This window comes from Capricornis sumatraensis, chromosome 9 (assembly GCF_032405125.1).
Source record: "Capricornis sumatraensis isolate serow.1 chromosome 9, serow.2, whole genome shotgun sequence".
NCBI classification, from domain to species: Eukaryota; Metazoa; Chordata; class Mammalia; order Artiodactyla; family Bovidae; genus Capricornis; species Capricornis sumatraensis.
This window is the reverse complement of record NC_091077.1, coordinates 7,491,943-7,513,524: the sequence shown is the minus strand read 5'-3', so window position 1 is coordinate 7,513,524 and position 21,582 is coordinate 7,491,943. Positions and strand designations below refer to the sequence as shown.

At 50.0% G+C, this 21,582-nt stretch overlaps 1 protein-coding gene across 1 annotated transcript; it reads right to left on the bottom strand.

Annotated features, from left to right (window-relative positions):
• Nucleotides 1-8,032: 8,032 nt before the first annotated feature.
• TMEM221 (transmembrane protein 221) lies at nucleotides 8,033-13,873 on the bottom strand. The gene is made up of 3 exons (XM_068979453.1): nucleotides 13,554-13,873; nucleotides 10,979-11,064; nucleotides 8,033-8,502 (listed from the first exon to the last, which is right to left on the bottom strand). Exons 1-3 carry the CDS (start codon nucleotides 13,871-13,873, stop codon nucleotides 8,033-8,035), a joined length of 876 nt encoding a protein of 291 aa, XP_068835554.1.
• Nucleotides 13,874-21,582: the final 7,709 nt, after the last annotated feature.

Genomic DNA, 21,582 nt, shown 5'->3' with positions numbered 1-21,582 from the left:
CACCACGCTGTCCAGAGGTTATCTATAATCTCCATCCTGACTGTGTCTCTGTGGCTCGCGGGAGCTGGGGTGGACGCACGCTGAGCAAGTGGGTGAAAACCTGGAGGGCAGGGGGCGCTGCTGCCGCTCCCATTCTACAGAGGGAGAAACTGAGGCTCCGTGATTCTTGACCACATCGGGTCCCGCCCCTCCATCATTGCACCTAACAGTAATAATAGTAACAGCTACGGTTTGTACTGTGGACCTTTTCCCTAGTATCTGGTGCATAGTACCTCATTTAGTCCTCCCAAGCCTGGTGGGAAGTCCTGGTTTTGTGGCCATTTCGCAGATAGTGAAACTGAGGAACGAGGTGGCTAAATTCAGAGCTGGGATTTGAACCCAGAGCCTGCTTTCTTAACCATCAAACTGTGCTGCTGTCTGTATCTCTTTTCCTCTACCGTGTGGTGGACACAAACCATGAATTCTCATGAATCATGATGGTTATCGTGTGCAGAGTGGAGGGAACCCTGAATTAGGAAATACTGGTGCCTCGGGGGGACACAGGTAGGTTCCTCTAAGCCTCTGGTCACATTTTTCTCAAGTAATCAATACATAACCTGGTTTTCTGTGCGTTTCAAGACACCTTGTTTAACACGAAGCTGATTTGTTAATGGTGAACTCATAAGCCACCAGTCCTATAACTCATGTCTGAGCAAAATCATGTCTGACACTTGTGATCCCCTGGACTGTATCCCACCAGGCTCCTCTGTCCATGGGATTTCCCAGGTAAGAATACTGCAGTGGGTTGCCATTTCCTTCTCCAGGGGATCTTCAAGACCCAGGGATTGAACCCAGGGATTGAACCCAGGTCCCCTGCACTGCAGGCAGATTCTTTACCAACTGAGCCACCAGGGAAGCCCAAACAAAGCTCATCTAACAGTATATTCTCCCGGAGGCCCATCCCAGCCTTCTTGCACTTGCGGACACTAGATAGCTCTTCAGCACCACACTTGGAGACCTTTTCGAACAGCAAAAATCACCAATAAAAAAGCACAAAAGTGAAAAATGTGTCACTAGCTAGACCTCAAGAATGATGCCTATGAGCTGGAGCAGGAAGGCAGAGCATCGCCTTGTCCCACCACAGCTATGAACATGTACCTCTGGGGACTCAAGTTTTTCCCTGCACTGGGAATTCCCTGGTGGTCCAGTGGTTAAGACACAGCGTTTTCACTGCGGTAGCCACATTCAATCCCTGATTGGGGAACTAAGTCAGGCAAGACATGCAGCATGGCCAAAAAAAAAAATATTTTTCCCCTTCACTGTGTATGTCCTTCAATGACCACTAAAGCACTGTGAGTGTTAATTTGGAAGTCACAGATTTGGGCCAGTAGGAGGACTGGCAATACAGACTCTGAATAATGAAAGTCAATTATTTCTGTTAAGAACATAGGCAATGGTGGCTCAGATGGTAAAGAATTTTCCTGCAATGCAGGAGACCCGGAGTCATTTCGATCCCTGGGTCGGGAAGATTTCCTAGAGAAGGGAATAGCTATTCACTCCAGTTTTTTTACCTGGGAAATTCCACAGACAGAGGAGCCTGGCGGGAAGGGGAGACTGCAAAATGTACCCCTCCCCCACACATGTCAGCTGCCTTGGGAAAGCTAGGCTCCTGGTGCTAAGATATCTCCTGGAATCTCCCCGTTCTGGGCACAGCTGGCACCTGCTGGGCCCACCCAGGCTGCTGTGGCGCCAGCCATGGAATCTGATCCACCTGGGAAGCAAAGGCTGTTTGTTCTCCCTGGTTGGGATCTTGGCCACCCTGAAACCAGTCCCAGATCACTTTCCAGGGCATCCGTGTGTGTCCAGGGGCCCCGGGATGACCTGGGCTGGACTTGGGTCCAGGTGGACCAATCATCGTGGCCAGGTCACTGCCTCTGCAAAATCGCAACTCTCTCTGAACCCCCCAGGGCCTGGCGACAGAGCCTCACAAAGGGACCAGAGAATCCCAATGGAGCCTGTCCCATGGCCCCCCAACTCCTGACTTGGGCCACATTGATCAACACTCTGCCTGAGCTTGTATCATCTTGGGCTACAGGGGAGGGGGGCTTCTTGGTGGCTCAGGCAAGTAAAGTATCCGCCTGCAATGCAGGAGACTTGGGTTCAGCCCCTGGGTGGGGAAGATCCCCTGGAGGAGGAAACGGCAACACATTCCAGGATTCTTGCCTGGAGAATCCCATGGACAGAGGAGCCTGGTGGGCCACAGTCCATAGGGTCACAAAGAATTGGACATGACTAAGCAGCTATGCATGCACAGGGGAGGGGAAAGAAGAGATTTATCCTTTTGCTTTTTGGTCTCACCTGGGCGCTGAGAGCTGGGTATTGCAAGGACCTCAGTACTGAGAGGGAGATTTCTGGAGACATGCAGTCACAGCTCCAATGCTCACTAGCTGGTCACCCTGAGAAATGGCTTAACCTCTCTATACCTCAGTTTGTCCATCTATACAATGGGCATCTCACTGGTCCTCACCTCAAAAGGTAGTTCTGAGGGGGAATTTTTGTGGGGGTGTGTCTCTCCACTGTCCTTGTTGACTGTTGCAAATATGCTTCCTGGCTCTGAAAGTCCTTCTCTGCCGGAAGGTGTCTGCAGCCCGAAGTCCATGCAGAGTGGATGGAGGATGCAAGTCCTAGTGGCCTCTGCTAGTGGAAGACCCCACACTATGAAGTGAAAGTGTTAGCCCTCAGTCATGCCTGACTCTTTGCAACCCCATGGACTATAGCCCATGAGTCTCCTCTGTCTATGGGATTCTCCAGGCAAGAATCCTGGAGTGGGTTGCCATTCCCTTCCCCAGGGGATCTTCCCAACCCAGGGATCGAACCCAGGTCTCCCACATTGCAGGCAGATTCTTTACCATCTGAGCCACCAGGGAAACCCAACCCCCACAGTTGTATTTAAATGTTGCAGAGCCCACTGTGGTCCCTGCTTCTCTCCCCCACCCCAAATCAGAGCATCGATCTGTGCCAAACCTGAGCGTCCCCTTTGGCCCCCTCCCTGCCAAATCCCACAAGGCTTCTATCCCATCATTCATTCTGCCTGTTCTTTTTAAAAAATATTTTAATTTATATATTTTGCTGAGCCAGGTCTTAATTTTACCATTTGAACTCTTAGTTGTGGCATGTGGGATCTAGTTCCCTGACCATGGATTGAACCCAGACCTCCTACATTGGGAGCATGGAGTCTTAGCCACGGGACCACCAGGAAGTCCTTAGATTTAATTCTAACCGATGGAATACAGTAAGGGTTCTGGGACTTCACTTTTGCAACTAAGTTTAAAATACAAGACTTTCATCTTGTTGCAGGCTCTCTTGCTGTCTTTGATGATACGTGCTGCTCTATAAAGAGACCCACATGTCACGGAACTGAGGGCAGCGTCTGGCCAACAGCCATCAAGGAACCAAGGGCCTCAGTTCCACAGCTCATAGGGAATTGAATCCTGCCAACAACACAAAGTGAGCTTGAAAGCAGATACTACCCTGGTTGAATCTTGATCACAGTGTGAAGGAGAGGACTCAGGAGAGCCATGCCCAGATTCCTGACCCACAGAAACTGTTAGATAAGAAATATGTATTGTTTTGAGCTGCTGATGTTTAGGGATAATTTGTTATGCAGCAATAAATAACTGATACAAAATGACAAGTGAATTTAAATCAGGGAAAGAGAGTGTGCTGGGTTTTCAGGGAACATTTTTGTCATTCCTGCTCCATTTATCCTGATAAACTCAGTTGGCATCTCAGGTGGTCTTCTGAGTCCAAGGCTCTATTTGCCTTGTACCTAGAACCATCCTGAAGATGGGAGACTCATGAAGTCTTTTCAAAATTCTTATTTCACCAAAATATGTTCTAAAGGGTTTGAATAAAGTATTCTCTGATGGGAATGGGCCCCTTGTTGCTCTGAGCAATTTCCCTGAAGGTGGCATCTGGCCTTCTGTTCTAAATGTCATCATTCCAAAGGAAGCAAGAAGTAAAGGTGAGAGAGAGGCTTCCCTTGTGGTCCAGTGGCTAAGACTCTGCACTCTGGATGCAGGGAGCCAGGTTCAGTCCCTAGTCAGGGAACTAGATCCCACATGCTGCAACTCAGACCCAGTGAAGACAAGTAATTTTCTTTTTTTTTTAAAGTAAAGGAGAGAGACCAGGGATTGTATTGAGGTGACAACAGTGGTGACCCTTGTGGGAGTTAGGCAAGGTGTTGGCACTTGGTGGGCATCCAAAAATTAATAGTTCTTCTCAATCACAAATAGCAGAGTTAAGTGTTTTCAATATCCCATTTATGCCTGCTGTTACAGAAGTGCCTTGAAGCTTAAACAGATGTTATCTATGCCTCTGTCCCCTCCACAGTAGTCTCTATGTGATGAAGGCCACTCACAGTAAATACCTGGGACCCTTCCTGGGGCCTCCTGTGATCACAGGAGCATGTCTAGCTGGTATACAGGGAAGGCCAGGAATGTGAGGGGTCAGTGCCCCCAGGAACAGACCTCAGCTAATGCTGGATGGTGATAAGAGAATAAATATCCCAGCCCCTTGCCCCTGGAGTGGGACCAACTGCAGTGTGTGTTCTATGCGTCTCCCTGGGGTCCCCAGTGGGATGGAGTCCCAATTGCCCTCAGGGCCATCTGCTCATTGGTGCCCACTGCAGGGCTCCGGGGCTTCTAGGGGACGTTGTTGTTTAGTCACTAAGTTGTGTCCAAACTCTTTGCAATCCCATGGAGTGTAGCCTGCCAGCTTCCTCTGTGGGATTTCTCAGGCAAGAATACTGGAGTGGGTTGACATTTCCTTCTCCAGGGGATCTTCCAGACTCAGGGATTGAACCCCGGTTTCCTGCACTGGCAGCTGGATTCTGTCAGTTCCCAGAAAAACCACATCTCAGCAATCATGTCAGTTTTTGGTTCTGATGACCCCAAACCAAGGCCGTGTCTTTGACAGATAGTGTCTACACCTTCAAGTGTGCCGAAGTGCCAACAGCGACTTGCGCTGGGAGGAGTCACTTACACCCTTTCTGATTTGGTCCTCACAGCTGTGCTATGTGGGAGCTGGGGGAATTTGCCCGATTTTGAAAATATATGTATTTATTTGGCTGCATCCAGTCTTACCTGCCATACTCGGGCTCTCCTGTTTTGACGTGAGGGCCCCGGAGTGAGCAGGCTTAGTAATTGCGGTGCAAGGGCTTTGTCGTTCTGTGGCATGTGGGATCTTAGTTCCCCGGCCAGGGATCAAACCCTCGTCCCCTGCATTGCAGGGCAGATGCTCAACCGCTGGACCACCAGGGCAGTCTCTGGTCCAGTTTTTATAGAGAAAGAAACTGAGGTCCTGGTCGCATGACTGCTCCCTAAGCCGGGTCTGCACCAGCTGGCTCCTGGAACACCAGACTTTCACCATTTAAAAATGTACAGCTCAGTGTCATCTGATGCATGGGTCACCTATATCTAGTTCCAGAACATCTCCATCACCCCAAAGGAGACCTTGTCCCTATTAGCCGTCACTCTCCAGTCCCCACCGCAGCCCCTGGCAACCGCTAATCTGCACTCTGTCGATTTGCCTGTTCAGGACATTTCATATAGATGGGATTATACACTGTGCGGCCTTCCGTGTTTGGCTTCTTTCAGCCTGATGTTCTGTAGGGTCATCCACGCTGTGGCGTGTCAGCTCCATTCCTTGTCGTGGTTCAGCACTATCCCATTGTATGGAATATTATCGTACGCACCACTTTTTCTTTACTCATTCATCTGTTGATGGACACTTGCGTTGTTTCCGTCTTTTGGTGCTTATGACTAGAATGAACACATATACAAGGATTTGTTTGAACACTTGTTTTCAGTTCTTTTGAGCCGCCTTAACTTTTATCCATCTACCCTAGTCCTGGCCTTGGGCATGAGGCCTAGAAGTTCAACTTCCAATTCTCCCGACCAGTCCAGGAGATGAGGCACTCCTCACCCATAGCCACCTGGGGTCCTTCCTCCTCAACTCTCTTGCCCCTCTTCAGAGTCCCCAGGGCCTCCCCCATTCCAGAGAGTTCTCAGAAAACTGGGGTCTCCAATGTTTCCCAGGCATGTGCTCTGTCCTGCATCCTATGTGACGGGGTTATGTGGTTCTAGCCATCACCACTGCTGTGTGGTCTCACATAAGTGGCCTTGCTTCTCCAGCCTCTGTTTCCCTATTAGTGAGTGGGGTTGTCCTAAAAATTAGCTAAAGCCAAGAAGTGCCTGGTGCATGTCTGCAGTACCGGCCATGTGATATGACATGCTTTTTTTTTTTTTTTTTTTTGCCTGCACTGTGTCTTGGTTGCGGCTCACAGGCTCTAGAGCTGGGAGGCTCAGTAGGTGCTGCCTGCAGGCTCTCTAGTTGCAGCTTAGTTGCCCCATGGCATGTGGGATCTTAGTTCCCCAACCAGGGATCAAACCTGCATCCCCTGCATTGGAAGGCAGGTTCTTAACCATTGGACCACCAGGGAAGTTTGATATTTGTTCTAACTTTATCCTCTTCCATTGATATTTTCATGCACACCAAGAGCCTGGATACCCCCTGAGACAGGCGCCATATAGGAGGAGAAGGTTTGTGTAGGCTCCCAGGGGGCTCAGGAAGTATGTGGCCCAGGGGAGTGGGGCATTCAAGTCTCTACCTGATCATTGGCTTGGGGACCAGCCTCCCCCACGGCTGCCAGGCGCTGCCACCTCTCTGCCCATGGGAACAGGTCCTGGGGTCTTCAAGCCACTGTGTGGCTGAGCCTTCTCCACTAGGTGGCCCTAGGTGGCCCAGGAAGGGAAGGGAGATTGCTGGGAGATTGCTGCGGACATTTGTCCATTTGGAATTGGGGGCAGGAACCAGGGCATCCCTACCCCCTGTGATATTTATATGCATGAAGATTTGTGGGAAATGGATCCCAGACTTGGCTCTACAAGGGGTACACTCTGTTCCCCAACTCTTGCTCTCCCCACCCCTACTCCTTCCAGTGCACCCTTCATCCTGGACCTAACTTGGCCATGCAGCACGTTTGGTTGTGGCTCATGTGACATGGAGATAATGACATGGAATTTATTTTCAGGTTGTGCAGGACAGGGATGGGGCCAGGATCTCTGGAGACCGCTGGGGCTCTGAGTTATCCACCAAGCCCCATAAGTTTCAAGAACCCCAGAAACCAGCCATCAACCCATATTTTCTTGCCACCGGGCACCCCAACTAACAGAAGCACAGGTTGATAAGCATTGAGGACCTGCTGTGCAGAGGCCCTTGGAATGACTCATATAGTGTCTCACAGGAGCCCTAGAAGAAGGAACCGCTTCTGTTCCCATTTTACAGGCCAGGAAACTGAGACACAGAGTGGTGAAGCCCTCAGCCACAGGCCCACAGCCAGGAGTCTGGGTCCAGGTCTCCAGGTGCGTCCGTGGCCCGGGGCTGCTCTGAGCTCGGCACATGCAGGTTTCAAATGCTCACAGCCCAGAAGGAGTCGCAGAGTCTGAGACTTGCACTATCAGCAGCATGGAGGTTACAGGACCCAGGTTCGAATCCAGGCTCTGATGCTCAGTACTGGCCATGGGACCCTTGGTGAGTCACTGCCCCTCTCTGGGCCTCGGTTTCCTCATCTGTAAAATGGACGGAGATGTTTAGAGAACCACTATCTAAGCTGTCCCTTCCCCCTCCTGCCTAGAACAGAATTTTATTCATTCTGGGGAGCTACATTTCCTTGTCTCCTCTATATTGACGTGTGGCCACATGACTGTTTTGGCCAGTGATGTATAACCAGAAGAGTTCCAAGGCCTCTCAGGAAGACTTCCAAAAGCTCCTGAGTCAGTCCTGGCCTCTGCCTTTCTCTCTGAGTGAGGAGGTGAAGGTTGGACCCCCCAGCATTCTGTGCCATGAGGCAAACTTGAGGACAAAGCTCAGAGATGCTGTGAACTGAGAGAGAAATCAAGTTGTATGGCTACCGTGGTTGAGCCTGGAGCTATGTCTACAAAAGTCCTCTTCCTGCTGTCTGACACTAGGTCTCTATCCCTGCTCCTTGGGCTCACACCAAGGTGGAGTCCTTCCCTGAAGCCCCTGGCCTATGGCCCAGGATGCTGCGCATCTCATGTGTGACCTCTCCCCAGCGCCCCTCACTGGCAGACAGTGTCCGGTGCATGCGGGAAGCAGGCGGGCAGCTCTCCCGGCCTCCTCGCATGACTGCAGGTGCTGTGTCAGTGACCATGGGTCTGAGGGAGTCCCCCAGTTTAGGGAAGGATGAGTAGAGAGTCCAGTGATGAATACCCTGCTGGGGCTGAGCCCTGGGGCCGGCCTTGGAGACTTCAGCAGGGCGGACAGGGTCATCTTCAAAGTGTGGTGGGGACAGTTCATGGAGGCCCCGGCGGGTGGTCCGGGCGGCCTGGAGCAGAGTGTGGGTCAGCGCTGCCACCAGGGCTAGAGCACCCACGCCGAGGATGGAGGCAGCTGCTGCACCTGTCTCGATCTCGAAGAGCAGCAGGGCATAGATGGACAGTGCTGGGGAAGGAAACGGCTCTCATTCAGTGTTTGATCCCAAGCCCTGGAGGAGCTCCCCCACATGGAAGGCAGTTATAGAAAACTGTGTTATGATAGGCACATAGACTAACTCATCTGACCCTTCCACACCTGACGAATGTGTCATCTATTACTATGTCTGTACATGCTCAGTCATGTCCAGCTGTTTGTGACCCCGTGGATTGTAGCCCACCAGGCTCCTCTGTCCATGGGATTCTCCCGGTAAGAATACTAGAATGGGGTGCCATATCCTCCTCCCGGGGATCTTCCCAACCCAGGGATCGAACCCGCATCTCCTGCTTTGGCAGGCGGATTCTTTACCCCTGAGCCACCGGGGAAGCCAGTGTTGTGTACTTAACCACAATTGGAACAACCCAGATCTCAGACTTTTGGAATCCTTGTGATTGACCTGGAGTGAATCACAGTCCCCCTCTGACCTCAGGTGGCTTATCTGAACAATAAGACAGTTGGTGACCTGACCTCAAGGACTGGTTCTCTGTTGCCCTATCCAATGTCCAGTTGGCACCTTTCTTTTCGGTGGGAACTATCCTGTGCATTGTAGGATATTTAATAGCTTCTACCCACCAGACACCAGTATACCCTCCCCCATCTTATCATGAAACCAAAAATGGCTCCAGATATTAATTGCCCAGGGTCCCCTCCAGGGCAGAATCAGCCTCCATTGAGAGGTGCTGGTCCAGTCCCTAACCCCACCCTGTTCACTGGGCTAGGAGGACTGACCCACTTCCCTGACATCAGTGATGCATGTGGTCCTCGGTCTTGGCCAGTCAGAGTGTTGCTTCCCCTGGTTGTAGTGATTGGTGCGTGGCTATCACATGACCCAAGTTCAGCCAATCAGAGTCAGCCCTGGGACCTTTGCTTGGACTATGGGGATAAGGGAATTTCCTTATGGCCGCAATTAAGAATTGCCAGCCTGGTGCCCTGCAGTCCCTGGGGTCGAAAACAGTCGGACATGACTTAGCAACTGAACAACAAAAAAAATGGAGAGCAGCTCAGAGTTGGTGGGGGATTTCTTGGCACTCTGTGGACTGTTTTTAGGCTTTCTCCAGCTCTGCATTCTTGCTTTCGCACATGCCACACTGTATTATGTCTGGCATATTAAAGCGAGGCCAAGGACTTTTTTTGCTCTAAACATTTTTAAAAGGTCTTTATAATTATTATTTTGGTTCTGGTTAGCAATGAATGAATGACTGGCTGGACATGCTTGGGAATTCTTGCTGAGTGAGGTCACCTAACCTCCAAAAGAATATAAATGGGAGCTGAACAGATTCTTAATTTAATGTTTAATGAGGCTGACATAGTTTTTGTGCCCTTTGTGAGTTTCTCTGTATTTTAGGACAAGAATATTTTATTCTCCAAGTCTATAACAGTTTTGTCAGCCCCTGAAAAGGCTTGAGGTCATAGGTACTATGTTGAAAGTGCTTACAGATAAAAACTTCTTTCTCAGGGCACAGTGGGTGAAGAGGTGAAGTGAGAAGCATTTTTTTTTCTGACCTCATTTGAGTGCCTAGATCCAAGCACACCTGAAGCCACTAACCCTTGATCTTTTTGGATAGATGAGTCACTCCATCCACTCTCCTTTTTAAAAAAGCCCACATCCAGAGTGTTTTATTAAGTCAAACAACAAGACTGATGCAGAGTTAGCTATCCTGTGTGTACAAATTCCCACAATAAACCCTAGGCTCATATTTCATAAATAATCTTAAAAATATATCTTCTAAACTTCTATTTCTCTATTGTGGTACTAAGGAAAAAAACCGTAACAGCAAATCCCTTGTTATTCAGTAAGCTTATTTTTTCCCCTCCAGTAAAACAGGTTGTCTATAGGGCTACTAGAGATCTATGGAAGATTTAACACTGAGTCTCCAGAATCAGCAACATATTTTTCAAGATTGCAACAAAATATAAGATGTCAACAGTCTCTTCAAAGAAATGTGATGATTTGATTTCTTTACCAGCAAGTGTGGGTGATCAAAGAAGAGTTACAAATTAGGGAAGGGAAGACTGTGTGTCTTTCTGGCACCCAAGTTATTAGTTTTTACTCTGCTTCATATTTGGGAATTTAAAATTGCATTTCTGGTTTAGGAAGCTGTTTTTTTTTCTTTTTCTTAAGCCCTTCTTAAGCTGGATTCTGATATTTGTGATCAAAACACTGGTTTGCTAAGGCCAACCTGTGAAACATGATCTCCAGAAACCAGCAAAGACTGGGAAACTCTTGTTCAAACCAGGTGTAGACAGGTGATGAATCACGAGTGTTCTGAGGACAACCACCATTTATGGACTCCCGTTGGGATCAGATGCCAGCCATGGGCGCAAGTGTCAGAATCAGGAGTGAAAAAGGTAGGCTGGCTCCAGAGCTGACCCTAACTGTGGGGCCATTACCCTTGGCTGCTCCAACTCAGGGTCCTACACCCCATGTTCTATCCTGAGCACATACCTGCCAAGTAGACGGAGGCCCCACAACAGAAGAGGCCGAGAGCCACATGTCTGAGGAGGCGGCAGTCATAGAGAAACCAGTCAGACCTGGCAGGGAGGGGGGCAGGAAGAAAATGGACTCAGGAGGCAGAATTGGTAGAAGAAGCTTGGAGAGGAGAGGAAGGGAGAATGGTCCAGCTCTGGGGAACTGGAGGTCTCTGTGAGGACCCAAACATCCACCCATGTATCCGTCCCCCTCCCTGCTCAACCATTCGTTACCATCCGCCACCATTTACTATCCATCCATCCATCCTATCCATCCGTATGTATTCAACCATACAGCCATCCACCCATTTAACCATGCTGTGTTAATCCATCCACCCATTAATTTAAACAGCCACTATCATCCATTATCCATTTGTCATTCACCATCCATTCATTCGTCCATCCATCCATCTCCCACCCCTGACCCACCCATCCATCATCTGTCTCCCAGTCACCATTCGTTGAGCCAACCAACCATCTATCTTTCCATTCATCCACCTGGTCATCATCCATTCCACTCCCCTCCCCCATAACCCACCGATACAGTGGAAGTGAAAATGTTACTCAGTCGTCTCTGACTCTTTGCCACCCTGTGGACTGTAGCCCACCAGGCTCCTCTGCCCATGGAGTTTTCCAGGCAAGAATACTGGAGTGGGTTGCCACTTCCTTCTCCAGGGGATCATCCCAACCCAGGGATTGAATCTGGGTCTCCTGCATTGCAGGTAGATTCTTCACCATCTGAGCCACAAGGGAAAACAACCTCCTGATATACATGAGCCCACTAGACCATCCAACATTTATGAAGCAGCCGTCGCATGTGGATACTTGCTAGGCAGCTGACTTCCATTATTTTACTGACCATAAGCTTATTTGGGAATGAGGAAACTGAGGCGAATTTGTTATCAGCCGCCATAGAAACAGAGATTCCCAAGAGCTGTGTGAATTGAGGACATAGTTTTGAACCCAGCCCTATGCTAAGTTTTTCTGCTGTGTGCATGCTCTTCTCGAGTCCTGTGAGATCAAGAAAAGGAGCTTCCATCATTGCTCACCTCCCACCAGTACCATAGAAATGGCTCTCTCTCTCTTTCTGCCAACTCCCCTCCTGACCCCTTTTCTGCACAGTAGCCAGAGTGAGTTCTTCCAAACCCACTTAAGTCAGGTCACTCCCCTCCTGGCTCACAGCCTTCTCAGTCAGAGTGAAAACCTGAGCTCTTCACCAGAGCACAGGAACCTCTACGTAATCCAGTACCTCTTGGATTTCCCTGGCGGTCCAGTAGCCAAGACCCCACACTGCCACTGCAGGAAGTGTGGGTTCTATCCTTGGTCAGGGAACTAAGATCACGCAAGTTGCACAGTGTAGCCAAAAAAATCCAGTACCTCTCACTCCCACTTCCTGGTCCTGTCTCCCTTATCTACCCCCACCCCAGCCACACCAATCACCTCCATCCCCCTTTAACACCTCAAGCTCATCCCTGCTCCAGGGCCTTTCCACATGCGGGTCCCTCTGCCTGGATCACAGTCCCTTAGATCTTGAGCCTCCTTTCCTTCTTCAAGTCTCAGCTCAGTCCTCCCTTGATGGTCGGACTCACCCCCATCCTCACGATGCGTGGTCTCATCCCTACCCTTTCCTGCTCCACCTCTTTTTCTTCCCTTTCCAGCATTCATCACTGTTTGACATTATTAATCTGGTTTTCTCCTTCATTATCTGCATCCCCAGGAAGGTGGTCCATATCCACTTGGATCCTGCTGAGTCCCCAATACCCAGTGCTGGTCTCAGCCCCCAGCAGGCACCCAACACATATTTCCAAACTGACAGAATGCATGCTTTTCAGCACCCCATGAACTAGCAGGTGGAGGGTACATGGTTTGGATGGGATTCAGTGGTGGAGGTGCCCATCTGATCAAATCTATGGAAGCCTGGGCCAGAATCCTGGTTCCCCTCCCCCAGGAGGGTGGGACAGCCAAGTCTTTGGCTCAAGGAACGGTCCTCACTCCACATGTAATGCCCCACCCCCTGTGCCCATCTCCCTGAGCTCAGGTGCCTGACAAGGGATGCTACTCCCACCCCCACACCCACCCCTAGCCAGGGCACGGGTTCCTGGCTCTATCAGCTTCAAGTTCAAATCCAGTCCACTCCCTTCCAAACCTAGCAGCTAGACTGAGCAGCCTCCCCTGTCTGAGACTAAACAGGAGGATGATAACGGGTACCAGCCGTTCAGGGGGCTTCACTGCACTAATCACAAGATGTGGGAGGCACCTAGAGCTTAGGGTTCCATTAAATAACAAGTTCTATGAACACTGGGGCTAGCTGACTCTAGGCCTTCTTTGAGCCTCAGTTTCTTCATCTGTGAAATGGGGAGTCACAGCAGCAGTTGTACCTGCTGTAAATTTTCAACGAATATAGGAGAGAGGGAGGGATGGGTGGACGGAAGGAGGAAGGGAAAGACGCAGGGAGGGAGGAAAGCTCTCCCCCAAGCTGAGGCCCAGAGAAGGGCAGCGGCTCGCCCGGGCTCGTCCAGGCCCCAGCCAGGCAGTGGGGCCGGTCCTCCTACCTGTTAGAGCCCGGTCCCCGCGCCATCTCGGCGCCCAGGTGGCCGCAGAGGGCGGCGAGCAGCAGGCAGGTGAGGCCCAGCACCAGGGCAAGCGCGGAGAGTGCGGCTGCCAGCGGCAGCAGCGCCCCGGCCGCGTCCTCCGGCAGCCGGGGGCCGGCGCCCAGCTCCGGGCCCAGCCCGTCGATTCGCGGTCCTCGAAGCTCCGCGCGGCCCGCCTGCAGCTGGAACAGCAGCTGCGCGCCCAGCGCCGCCAGCACCGCCGCGGGGATGCCCAACAAGACCATCGCGGCCAGCACCCGGCCGCCGTACGACCTGGCCATCGGAGGGGTCCTGCGGGCCTGGGGGACAGCTGAAGAATCAAAGAGATTTTAGAGGGCAGGGCAGTTGAGGAGAGTCTTAGGGCCCTCGGCGGTCCAGAATGGGGCGGTTTTTGAAAGTTGGAAGGGCCACAGAGAGCTTGGGACGCCCGTCGCGGTGGGGACGAGGAAGGGCTGGGAAAACTTGATACGAAGTCTCCTCTCTCTGGGGACCCTGTGGGCGCCAGCTCCCGGCCTCTGGGCTCTCGAGGGGCGTGGCCAGCAAGGGGCGGAGCGAATAAGGGGCGGTCCCACGTGGGATGAGCGCACAGTGGCTGTGTCCAGGGACCCTCACAGGCCACTAAACTCATTAAAGTGTCCGCCTTTCCCCTCCTGCCGCTCCAAGCGCCTGTTTTATCGTTGTTTGGGGGAAAAGAAAAGAAACTCGCACGAATTTTTAAATAATGCACTTTGCTACGCGATCTCTAGCCGCGGACCTGGCAATTGACTGGGATGTCCCCTCCGCTCACCTTCTTTCAAGGCTGTGCAGAGACGTCACCACCTCAGAGAGGCCCTCCTGGGCCTCCTCCCCAAGCAGCACACCCGTCCTTCACTGCTAGACTTTGTTCTTCCCACGGCACCGTTTGGAGGGTTATTATTTCTTTATTTTTTTTTTTGCATTTCAAGAATAATTTTAATGAACCCTATTTCTTGCATCTTCCCATACATAGAAAAACAGTATAACCATGAACTTGAAACATCTGTTCTTTGTGAGTAGTAGTAATATTTCACCCAGATTTATGTCTGATTACATGTATTCCTTAACAGCAAAACATGTAAACTAGTTTCCTCCCACCTCTTCTGAGCAGCTCCTCACAGCTATCTGAGAGACTTGTCTCCCAGGTTATAGTCCTCAGTAAGACCCTGAATAAAATTTAACTCACAACTCTCACATTGTGTATTTTCCTTTTAGTTGGCAACACAATATATACATATTTGTGTGTCTGTGTATATATCTCTGCATATGTATATATTAATCACAAAAGCATTTAGAGTGATAATTATTTCCTGTCTACCAGGGCTTGTCAGCATGTCTTCCATATAATGGACCGGTATGGTGTTCTATGGGATGTCAAGATATTTGGGGTCCCTAAGTACTTTTGCTTGGAAAATTCCATGCACGGAGGAGCCTGGTAGGCTGCAGTCCATGGGCTCGCTAAAAGTCAGACACGACTGAAGTGACTTAGCAGCAGCAGCAGCAGCAGTAAGGTCTATATTATGATAAGGAACAAAGGAACTGGCATTGCCTTGAGGCCTTAGAAAGCATCACTACGAACAAAGCTAGTGGAGGTGATGGAATTCCAGTTGAGCTGTTTCCAGTCCTGAAAGATGATGTTGTGAAAGTGCTGCACCCAATATGCCAGCAAATTTGGAAAACTCAGCAGTGGCCACAGGACTGGAAAAGGTCAGTTTTCATTCCAATCCCAAAGAAAGGCAATGCCAAAGAATGCTCAAACTACCTCACAATTGCACTCATCTCTCACGCTAGTAAAGTAATGCTCAAAATTCTCCAAGCCAGGCTTCAGCAATACGTGAACCGTGAACTTCCAGATGTTCAAGCTGGTTTTAGAAAAGGCAGAGGAACCAGAGATCAAATTGCCAACACCCGCTGGATCATCAAAAAAGCAAAAGAGCTCCAGAAAAACATCTATTTTTGCTTTATTGACTATGCCAAAGCCTTTGACTGTGTGGATCACAAGAAACTGTGGAAAATTCTGAAAGAGATGGGAATACCAGACCACCTGATCTGCCTCTTGAGAAACCTGTATGCAGGTCAGGAAGCAACAGTTAGAACTGGACATGGAACAACAGACTGGTTCCAAATAGGAAAAGGCGTATGTCTAGGCTATATATTATCACCCTGCTTTTTAAACTTATATGCAGCGTACATCATGAGAAACCCTGGGCTGGAGAAGCACAAGCTGGAATCAATATTGCCGGGAGAAATATCAATAATCTCAGATATGCAGATGACACCACTGTTATGGCAGAAAGTGAAGAGGAACTAAAAAAGCCTCTTGATGAAAGTGAAAGAGGAGAGTGAAAAAGTTGGCTTAAAGCTCAACATTCAGAAAACGAAGATCACGGCATCTGGTCCCATCACGTCATGAGAAATAGATGAGGAAACAGTGGAAACAGTGGCAGACTTTATTTTGGGGGGCTCCTAAATCACTGCAGATCATGACTGCAGCCATGAAATTAAAAAGCGCTTACTCCTTGGAAGAAAAGTTATGACCAACCTAGATAGCATATTCAAAAGCAGAGACGTTACTTTGCCGACTAAGGTCCGTCTAGTCAAGGCTGTGGTTTTTCCACTGGTCATGTATGGATGTGAGAGTTGGACTGTGAAGAATGCTGAGCACCAAAGAATTGATGCTTTTGAACTGTGGTGTTGGAGAACTCTCGAGAGTCCCTTGGACTGCAAGGAGATCCAATCAGTCCATCCTAAAGGAGATCAGTCCTGGGTGTTCATTGGAAGGAATGATGCTGAAGCTGAAACTCCAATACTTTGGCCATCTCATGGGAAGAACTGACTCATTGGAAAAGACCGTGATGCTGGGAGGGATTGGGGGCAGGAGGAGAAGGGGATGACAGAGGATGAGATGGCTGGATGGCATCACAGACTCGAAGGGCATGAGTTTGAGTGAACTGTGGGAGTTGGTGATGGACAGGGAAGCCTGGCGTGCTGCGATTCATGGGGTCGCAAAGAGTTGGACACGACTGAGTGACTGAACTGAACTGAACTAAGGCATCAACCAAAGTTTATACACTTGTTCCCGCTTCGTAAATGCAATGTGAATGAAGAAGAAAGCATTCTCCAAGTCTGAAGTTCCATTATCAGGTGCCTGGTGCTGTGTTAATTTGCTCCAGAAGAGATTCCTCACTTAGAATTGTGATTTTTTTAATCACCACCTAGCTAAATTTGTGATGATCTATCATTTTTCCATGACTCATCTGGCTTTTATTAGTGGCCAAACAGGGGCCATAAGGAGACTAGCCACTGGGTTGGAAGGCAACTATTCCAGGTGTAGCAACTGAGATACTTGTGTGCAGAGCAGGGGTAACTGCTTCAGAGACTGGGGAGAGGTCGGCTCCTTGGGCAAAGGAGCTTTGGGGCAATTTAGAGGTATGCAGTGTGCAGCCTCATGTCTGCCTAAATCTACCCATCCCAGGTCTCAGAGTTCCACCCGTTTCCACCAGTGCTGTTAACTTGGCATAACAAGCACGGCGAGGCTGATCATTTAATTGTGATGGCAAATCTGCAACTCACATGCTTAGCTGCTAGGCTTGGTATTAAGTCCAAGTATCTGCCTATAAGCCCCAGGACATGGGAGACTCCTCCAGAACTTTATAGATGCATCATAATTCTGTATAAAAATATATATGTATATATATGTATGTATGTATATATATATATATATATATATAAGCTCATGGATGTTCTTTGTATATATTCATAATATTTAATTTCTTTTTTTCCCCCTATGTATGCTGTAAAAAGAAGGTGCATGCTCAGTCATCTCTAACTCTGCAACCCCGTGGACTGTAGCCTGCCAGACCCATGGGATTTCCCAGGCAAGAATACTGGAGGGGGCTGCCATTTCCTTCTCCATATTTATTTATTTTTAAGTTTTAGAAATATAACTGAAACTTGCATGACATAATAACCATTTTAAAGTGAACCATTCCGAGGTCTTCAGCACATACACAACGTTGTGCAACATCACCTCGATCTAGTTCTGGAATTTCCGTTCCCCACCCCACCCCCCATTGGCAGTCATTTTCCATTCCCCCTCTCTCAGCCCCTGGTAGCCACTAATCTACCTTCTGTCCTCTACGGATTTGTCTTTTCTGGACATTTCATATGAAAGAAACCAGACAATATGTGGTCTTTTGTGTCTGGTTTCTTTCCCTGAGGCTAAGATTTTTAAGGCTCATCTGTACTGTAGCATGTCTCATTCCTTTTTTTATGGCTGAATAATATTTCATTGTATGAATGGACCACATTCAGCTTATCATTCATCTGTTGATGGACATTTGGGTTGTTTCCACCTTTAGTTGGTTATGAATAGTGCTGCTATGAACAGGTACATGGAACAATTTGAGTCTCGGTTTTCATTTCTTTCTGGTCTATACCCAGAGTGGAATGGCTGGGTTATAATGGTAACTATATTTAAACTGTTGAGGAACTGCCTGTTTTACACAATGCCAGCACCAGACACCCCAAAATCATTTTACATTCCCACCAACAGTACACCAGTTTCTCGATTTGCACATCAACAATTGTTATTTTGTTTTTTGATTATAACCATCCTATAGGATGAGAAGGGGTATCTCATTGCAATCCTGATTTGCATTTCCGTAATAACCAGGGATGTAGTGCCTCCTTGGTGGCCAAGGCACTTGTTGGCCATTTGCATATCTTCTTTGGAGAAGTGCGTCTTCATATCCTTTGTTCATTTGGGTTGTTTTGTCTTTTTGCTTTCCTGCAGCACTTGGCGTCTCTGGCAGCACATTGCATGCACTTTCCTGCTGTCTGTGGCTGGGGGGTGGGGGGGTGGAGAGGAGGGCTGCTTCAGGACTGTGGGATGTCTGCTTCACATGTCCACTGCTGTGTTCCCTTTGTGTCTGGATCTGCACCCAGCACATAGTAGGTCCTCAATAAAGCCTTGCTGGACATGAATGAATGGGTTGCCTTGTACTCTGGCTCTGGAATTCTTGTAAAGTTTGAAATATCAAATCTGAAAAAGGTTTCAAAAGTGCATTCCTGCTACATCCAGAATCTAAGGGTAACTGAGGTCAACGTGGCCTGATGCAAGCAGGTCCCTGTCTTAATGTATCAGGCCTGAAAGATGACATAGCCATCATCTGGACTTTATAGAAGAGGAAACTGAGGCCCTGAGAGGTTCAGTGACTCTCTGGGTCACACAGTCATCACAGACAGCCTGGCTGTATAAAACCAGTGCTTTATACTACTTTCCAGAAGTGTTATTGATCCTACTGGTTTTGAATTTCCATGTCTTTTCTCCAATTTGTGGAGTCATTTATCTTTTTCAGGTTTCAAATTCTGGGAAAAGTTTGTGAGCCTTGAGCCCCCAGCCCAGTGCCTGATGGGTAAAATGACCGCAGGGTTGAGTACAGGGTGAACTTTCAGCAACAGGTGGCCTCTCCTTCCGTGGAGATTGGGGGTTAGGGATGAGCATGAAATGAAGCACTTGTCCAGCCCCAAAGCCTCTGCTGCTGCTGAGTCGCTTCAGTCGTGTCCAACTCTGTGCGACCCCATAGACAGGGGCCCACTGTCCCTGGGATTCTCCAGGAAAGAACGCTGGAGTGGGTTGCCATTTCCTTCTCCAATGCATGAAAGTGAAAAGCGAAAGTGAAGTCGTTCAGTCGTGCCCGACTCTTAGCGACCCCATGGACTGCAGCCTACCAGGCTCCTCCGTCCATGGGATTTTCCAGGCAAGAGTACTGGAGTGGGGCGCCATCGCCTTCTCCGCCCAAAGCCTCTAGGGCCTCCCGAATCCGAGCCTCAACTCCCTGCCCGCTTACCCTTTCCCGGAGCCGGGAGAAGGTGTGGGTTGCGTTTACTAGCATGTTTAGCCCCATTCAGAGGACACGTCCCGCCGCCAGGCGGCGCCAGAGACAAAGTGAAGAGATTGGTGCACGGGGTGAGCTCCAGCTCCGGCTCCTTGGCTGACCTGCCAGGTAGAAGCTTATCTTATTGTCATTTCCCAGGGGAAAGGAGGCTTGCCAGGTGGCCCTAGTGGTAAAGAACCCGCTTGCCAGTGTCCGAGACTTAAGAGACCAGGGTTCAATCCCCGGGTAGAGAAGATCCCCTGGAGAAGGGCATGACAATCCACTCCGGTATTCTTGCCTGGAGTATCCCATGGACAGAGGAGCCTGGAGGGTTACAGTCCGTGGAGTCGCAAAGAGCCCGACACGACTGAGGCAACTTAGCACAGAAGGAGAAAAGGAGGCTTAGAAAGGCGGAGATGACTGTCTTATAGTCACACAGCCAGGAAGTGTTCCCGCCTGGCATTTTTGTTATCTATATTCCGTGGTCTCCCCACCCCCACCCCCCACGGGGAATCCTCGGGGTTCACCAAGGACAGGGAGACTGAACCCTCGCTCTAAGTCCGGGACTCAGCGCACACGACACCAAATACTGAACCGCATCCTTTGTAAACGATGAATCTGTTGTTAAAGGATTGTTGCAAGTTAGCGCGTGAAATAACGTGAACAACTCATTTAGCGTGTGATGGGCGAGCCGTTCTCAGCACCATCATTCGATTTTAGTTTGTAGTTTCCCCTTTTGCAACTATTAACCACCTCACCTCCTTCAGTCTTAAAGATATTTCCGAATATTTTAAAATATGACTCAGACATGCCACTGGAGAACCAAGACAGGCCCTGGGTGACAGATTCGGAGGAGGATCTCACCTAGAAACCTCCGTCATCCGCCCTGCCCGGGGTCCCATCCTCTATCTGTTGGCGGGGGTGGCGGGGTGGGAGTTTCCCGGTCGGGGGGGTGGGAGGGTGGTCAGAACTGACTCCATCAGGTCCTGCTCTGCTTCTCTCCGCCATGCCATTAACACACGCCCTCGCCCTCACTCACTCCTGGAGGGTGGGCCTCAAAAACACCTTCTCTACGCCCCAATTCTAGGCTTTTCTTCCGCATCCGGGTAGCTCAGAGCAGCCCCACCCCTACGGCCCCTCTGCTCCTGGGGCTGGGCTCAGAATAAAGACAGCTTCCATCCCCAGCCCTGGGGTTCGGCTTTAAGCTGGGTCCCCTCCCTCTGAACTGAACTGAACCTCCCTCTTCCTGCGCTTCTCAGGTGGCCTTAGTGGTAAAGAATCCGCCTGCCAATGCAGGAGACGTAAGAGACAGTGGGTTTGATCTCTGGGTTGGAAAGATCCAGTGGAATAGGAAATGGCAACCCACTCCAGTATTCTTGCCTGGAGAATCCCACGGACAGAGGAGCCTGGCAGGCCAAAGTCCATGGGGTCGCAAAAGAGTCCGATACGACTGAGCCACCGAGGACATCCTCCTCCTTCCTGGACTGAACTCAGAGAGGTTCCCTCCCCTCATCCTGTCCCCGCTTCCCGCCTTGTTGAGGCTTTTCAGAGATTCTGCTGGCTCTGCCCGCCAGCCTTCCACCTCGGGGCTCAGAACAGCTTCCCCCTCTCTGGTCCCGCCCACTACCGGGAGGAGGGGTTTGTCGTTGTTCAGTCGCTCAGTTGTGTCTGACTCTTTCCGACCCCATGGACTGCAGCACGCCAGGCTTCCCTGTCCATCCCCACTCCCGGAACTTGCTCAAACTCACGTCCATCTAGTCGGTGATGTCATCCACCCATCTCATCCTCTGTCGCTCCCGTCTCCTCCAGCCCTCAATCAGGGGGAGGTGAGGGCTCATCAAAGAATCTCTCCCCCCTCCCCCCGCCCCGCATCCTTGTGTTCTTTCCTACAGGGGATTCAGAAAAGACCCCAGCCGCCAGTCCCACTTGCCCTTGGGGGTTGGGGGGAGGATTCATCACAGTCCTGCCCCTCTCTGTTCCCCGCACCCCGCTCCGAAAGGATCGGAGCAGCCAGCTTCCCCCTCCCCCCGGCTCCGCCCCAATCTTCCTCTTGAGGTTTCATCATAGAACCCCCAGTCCTGTCCACCCCGCAGGGG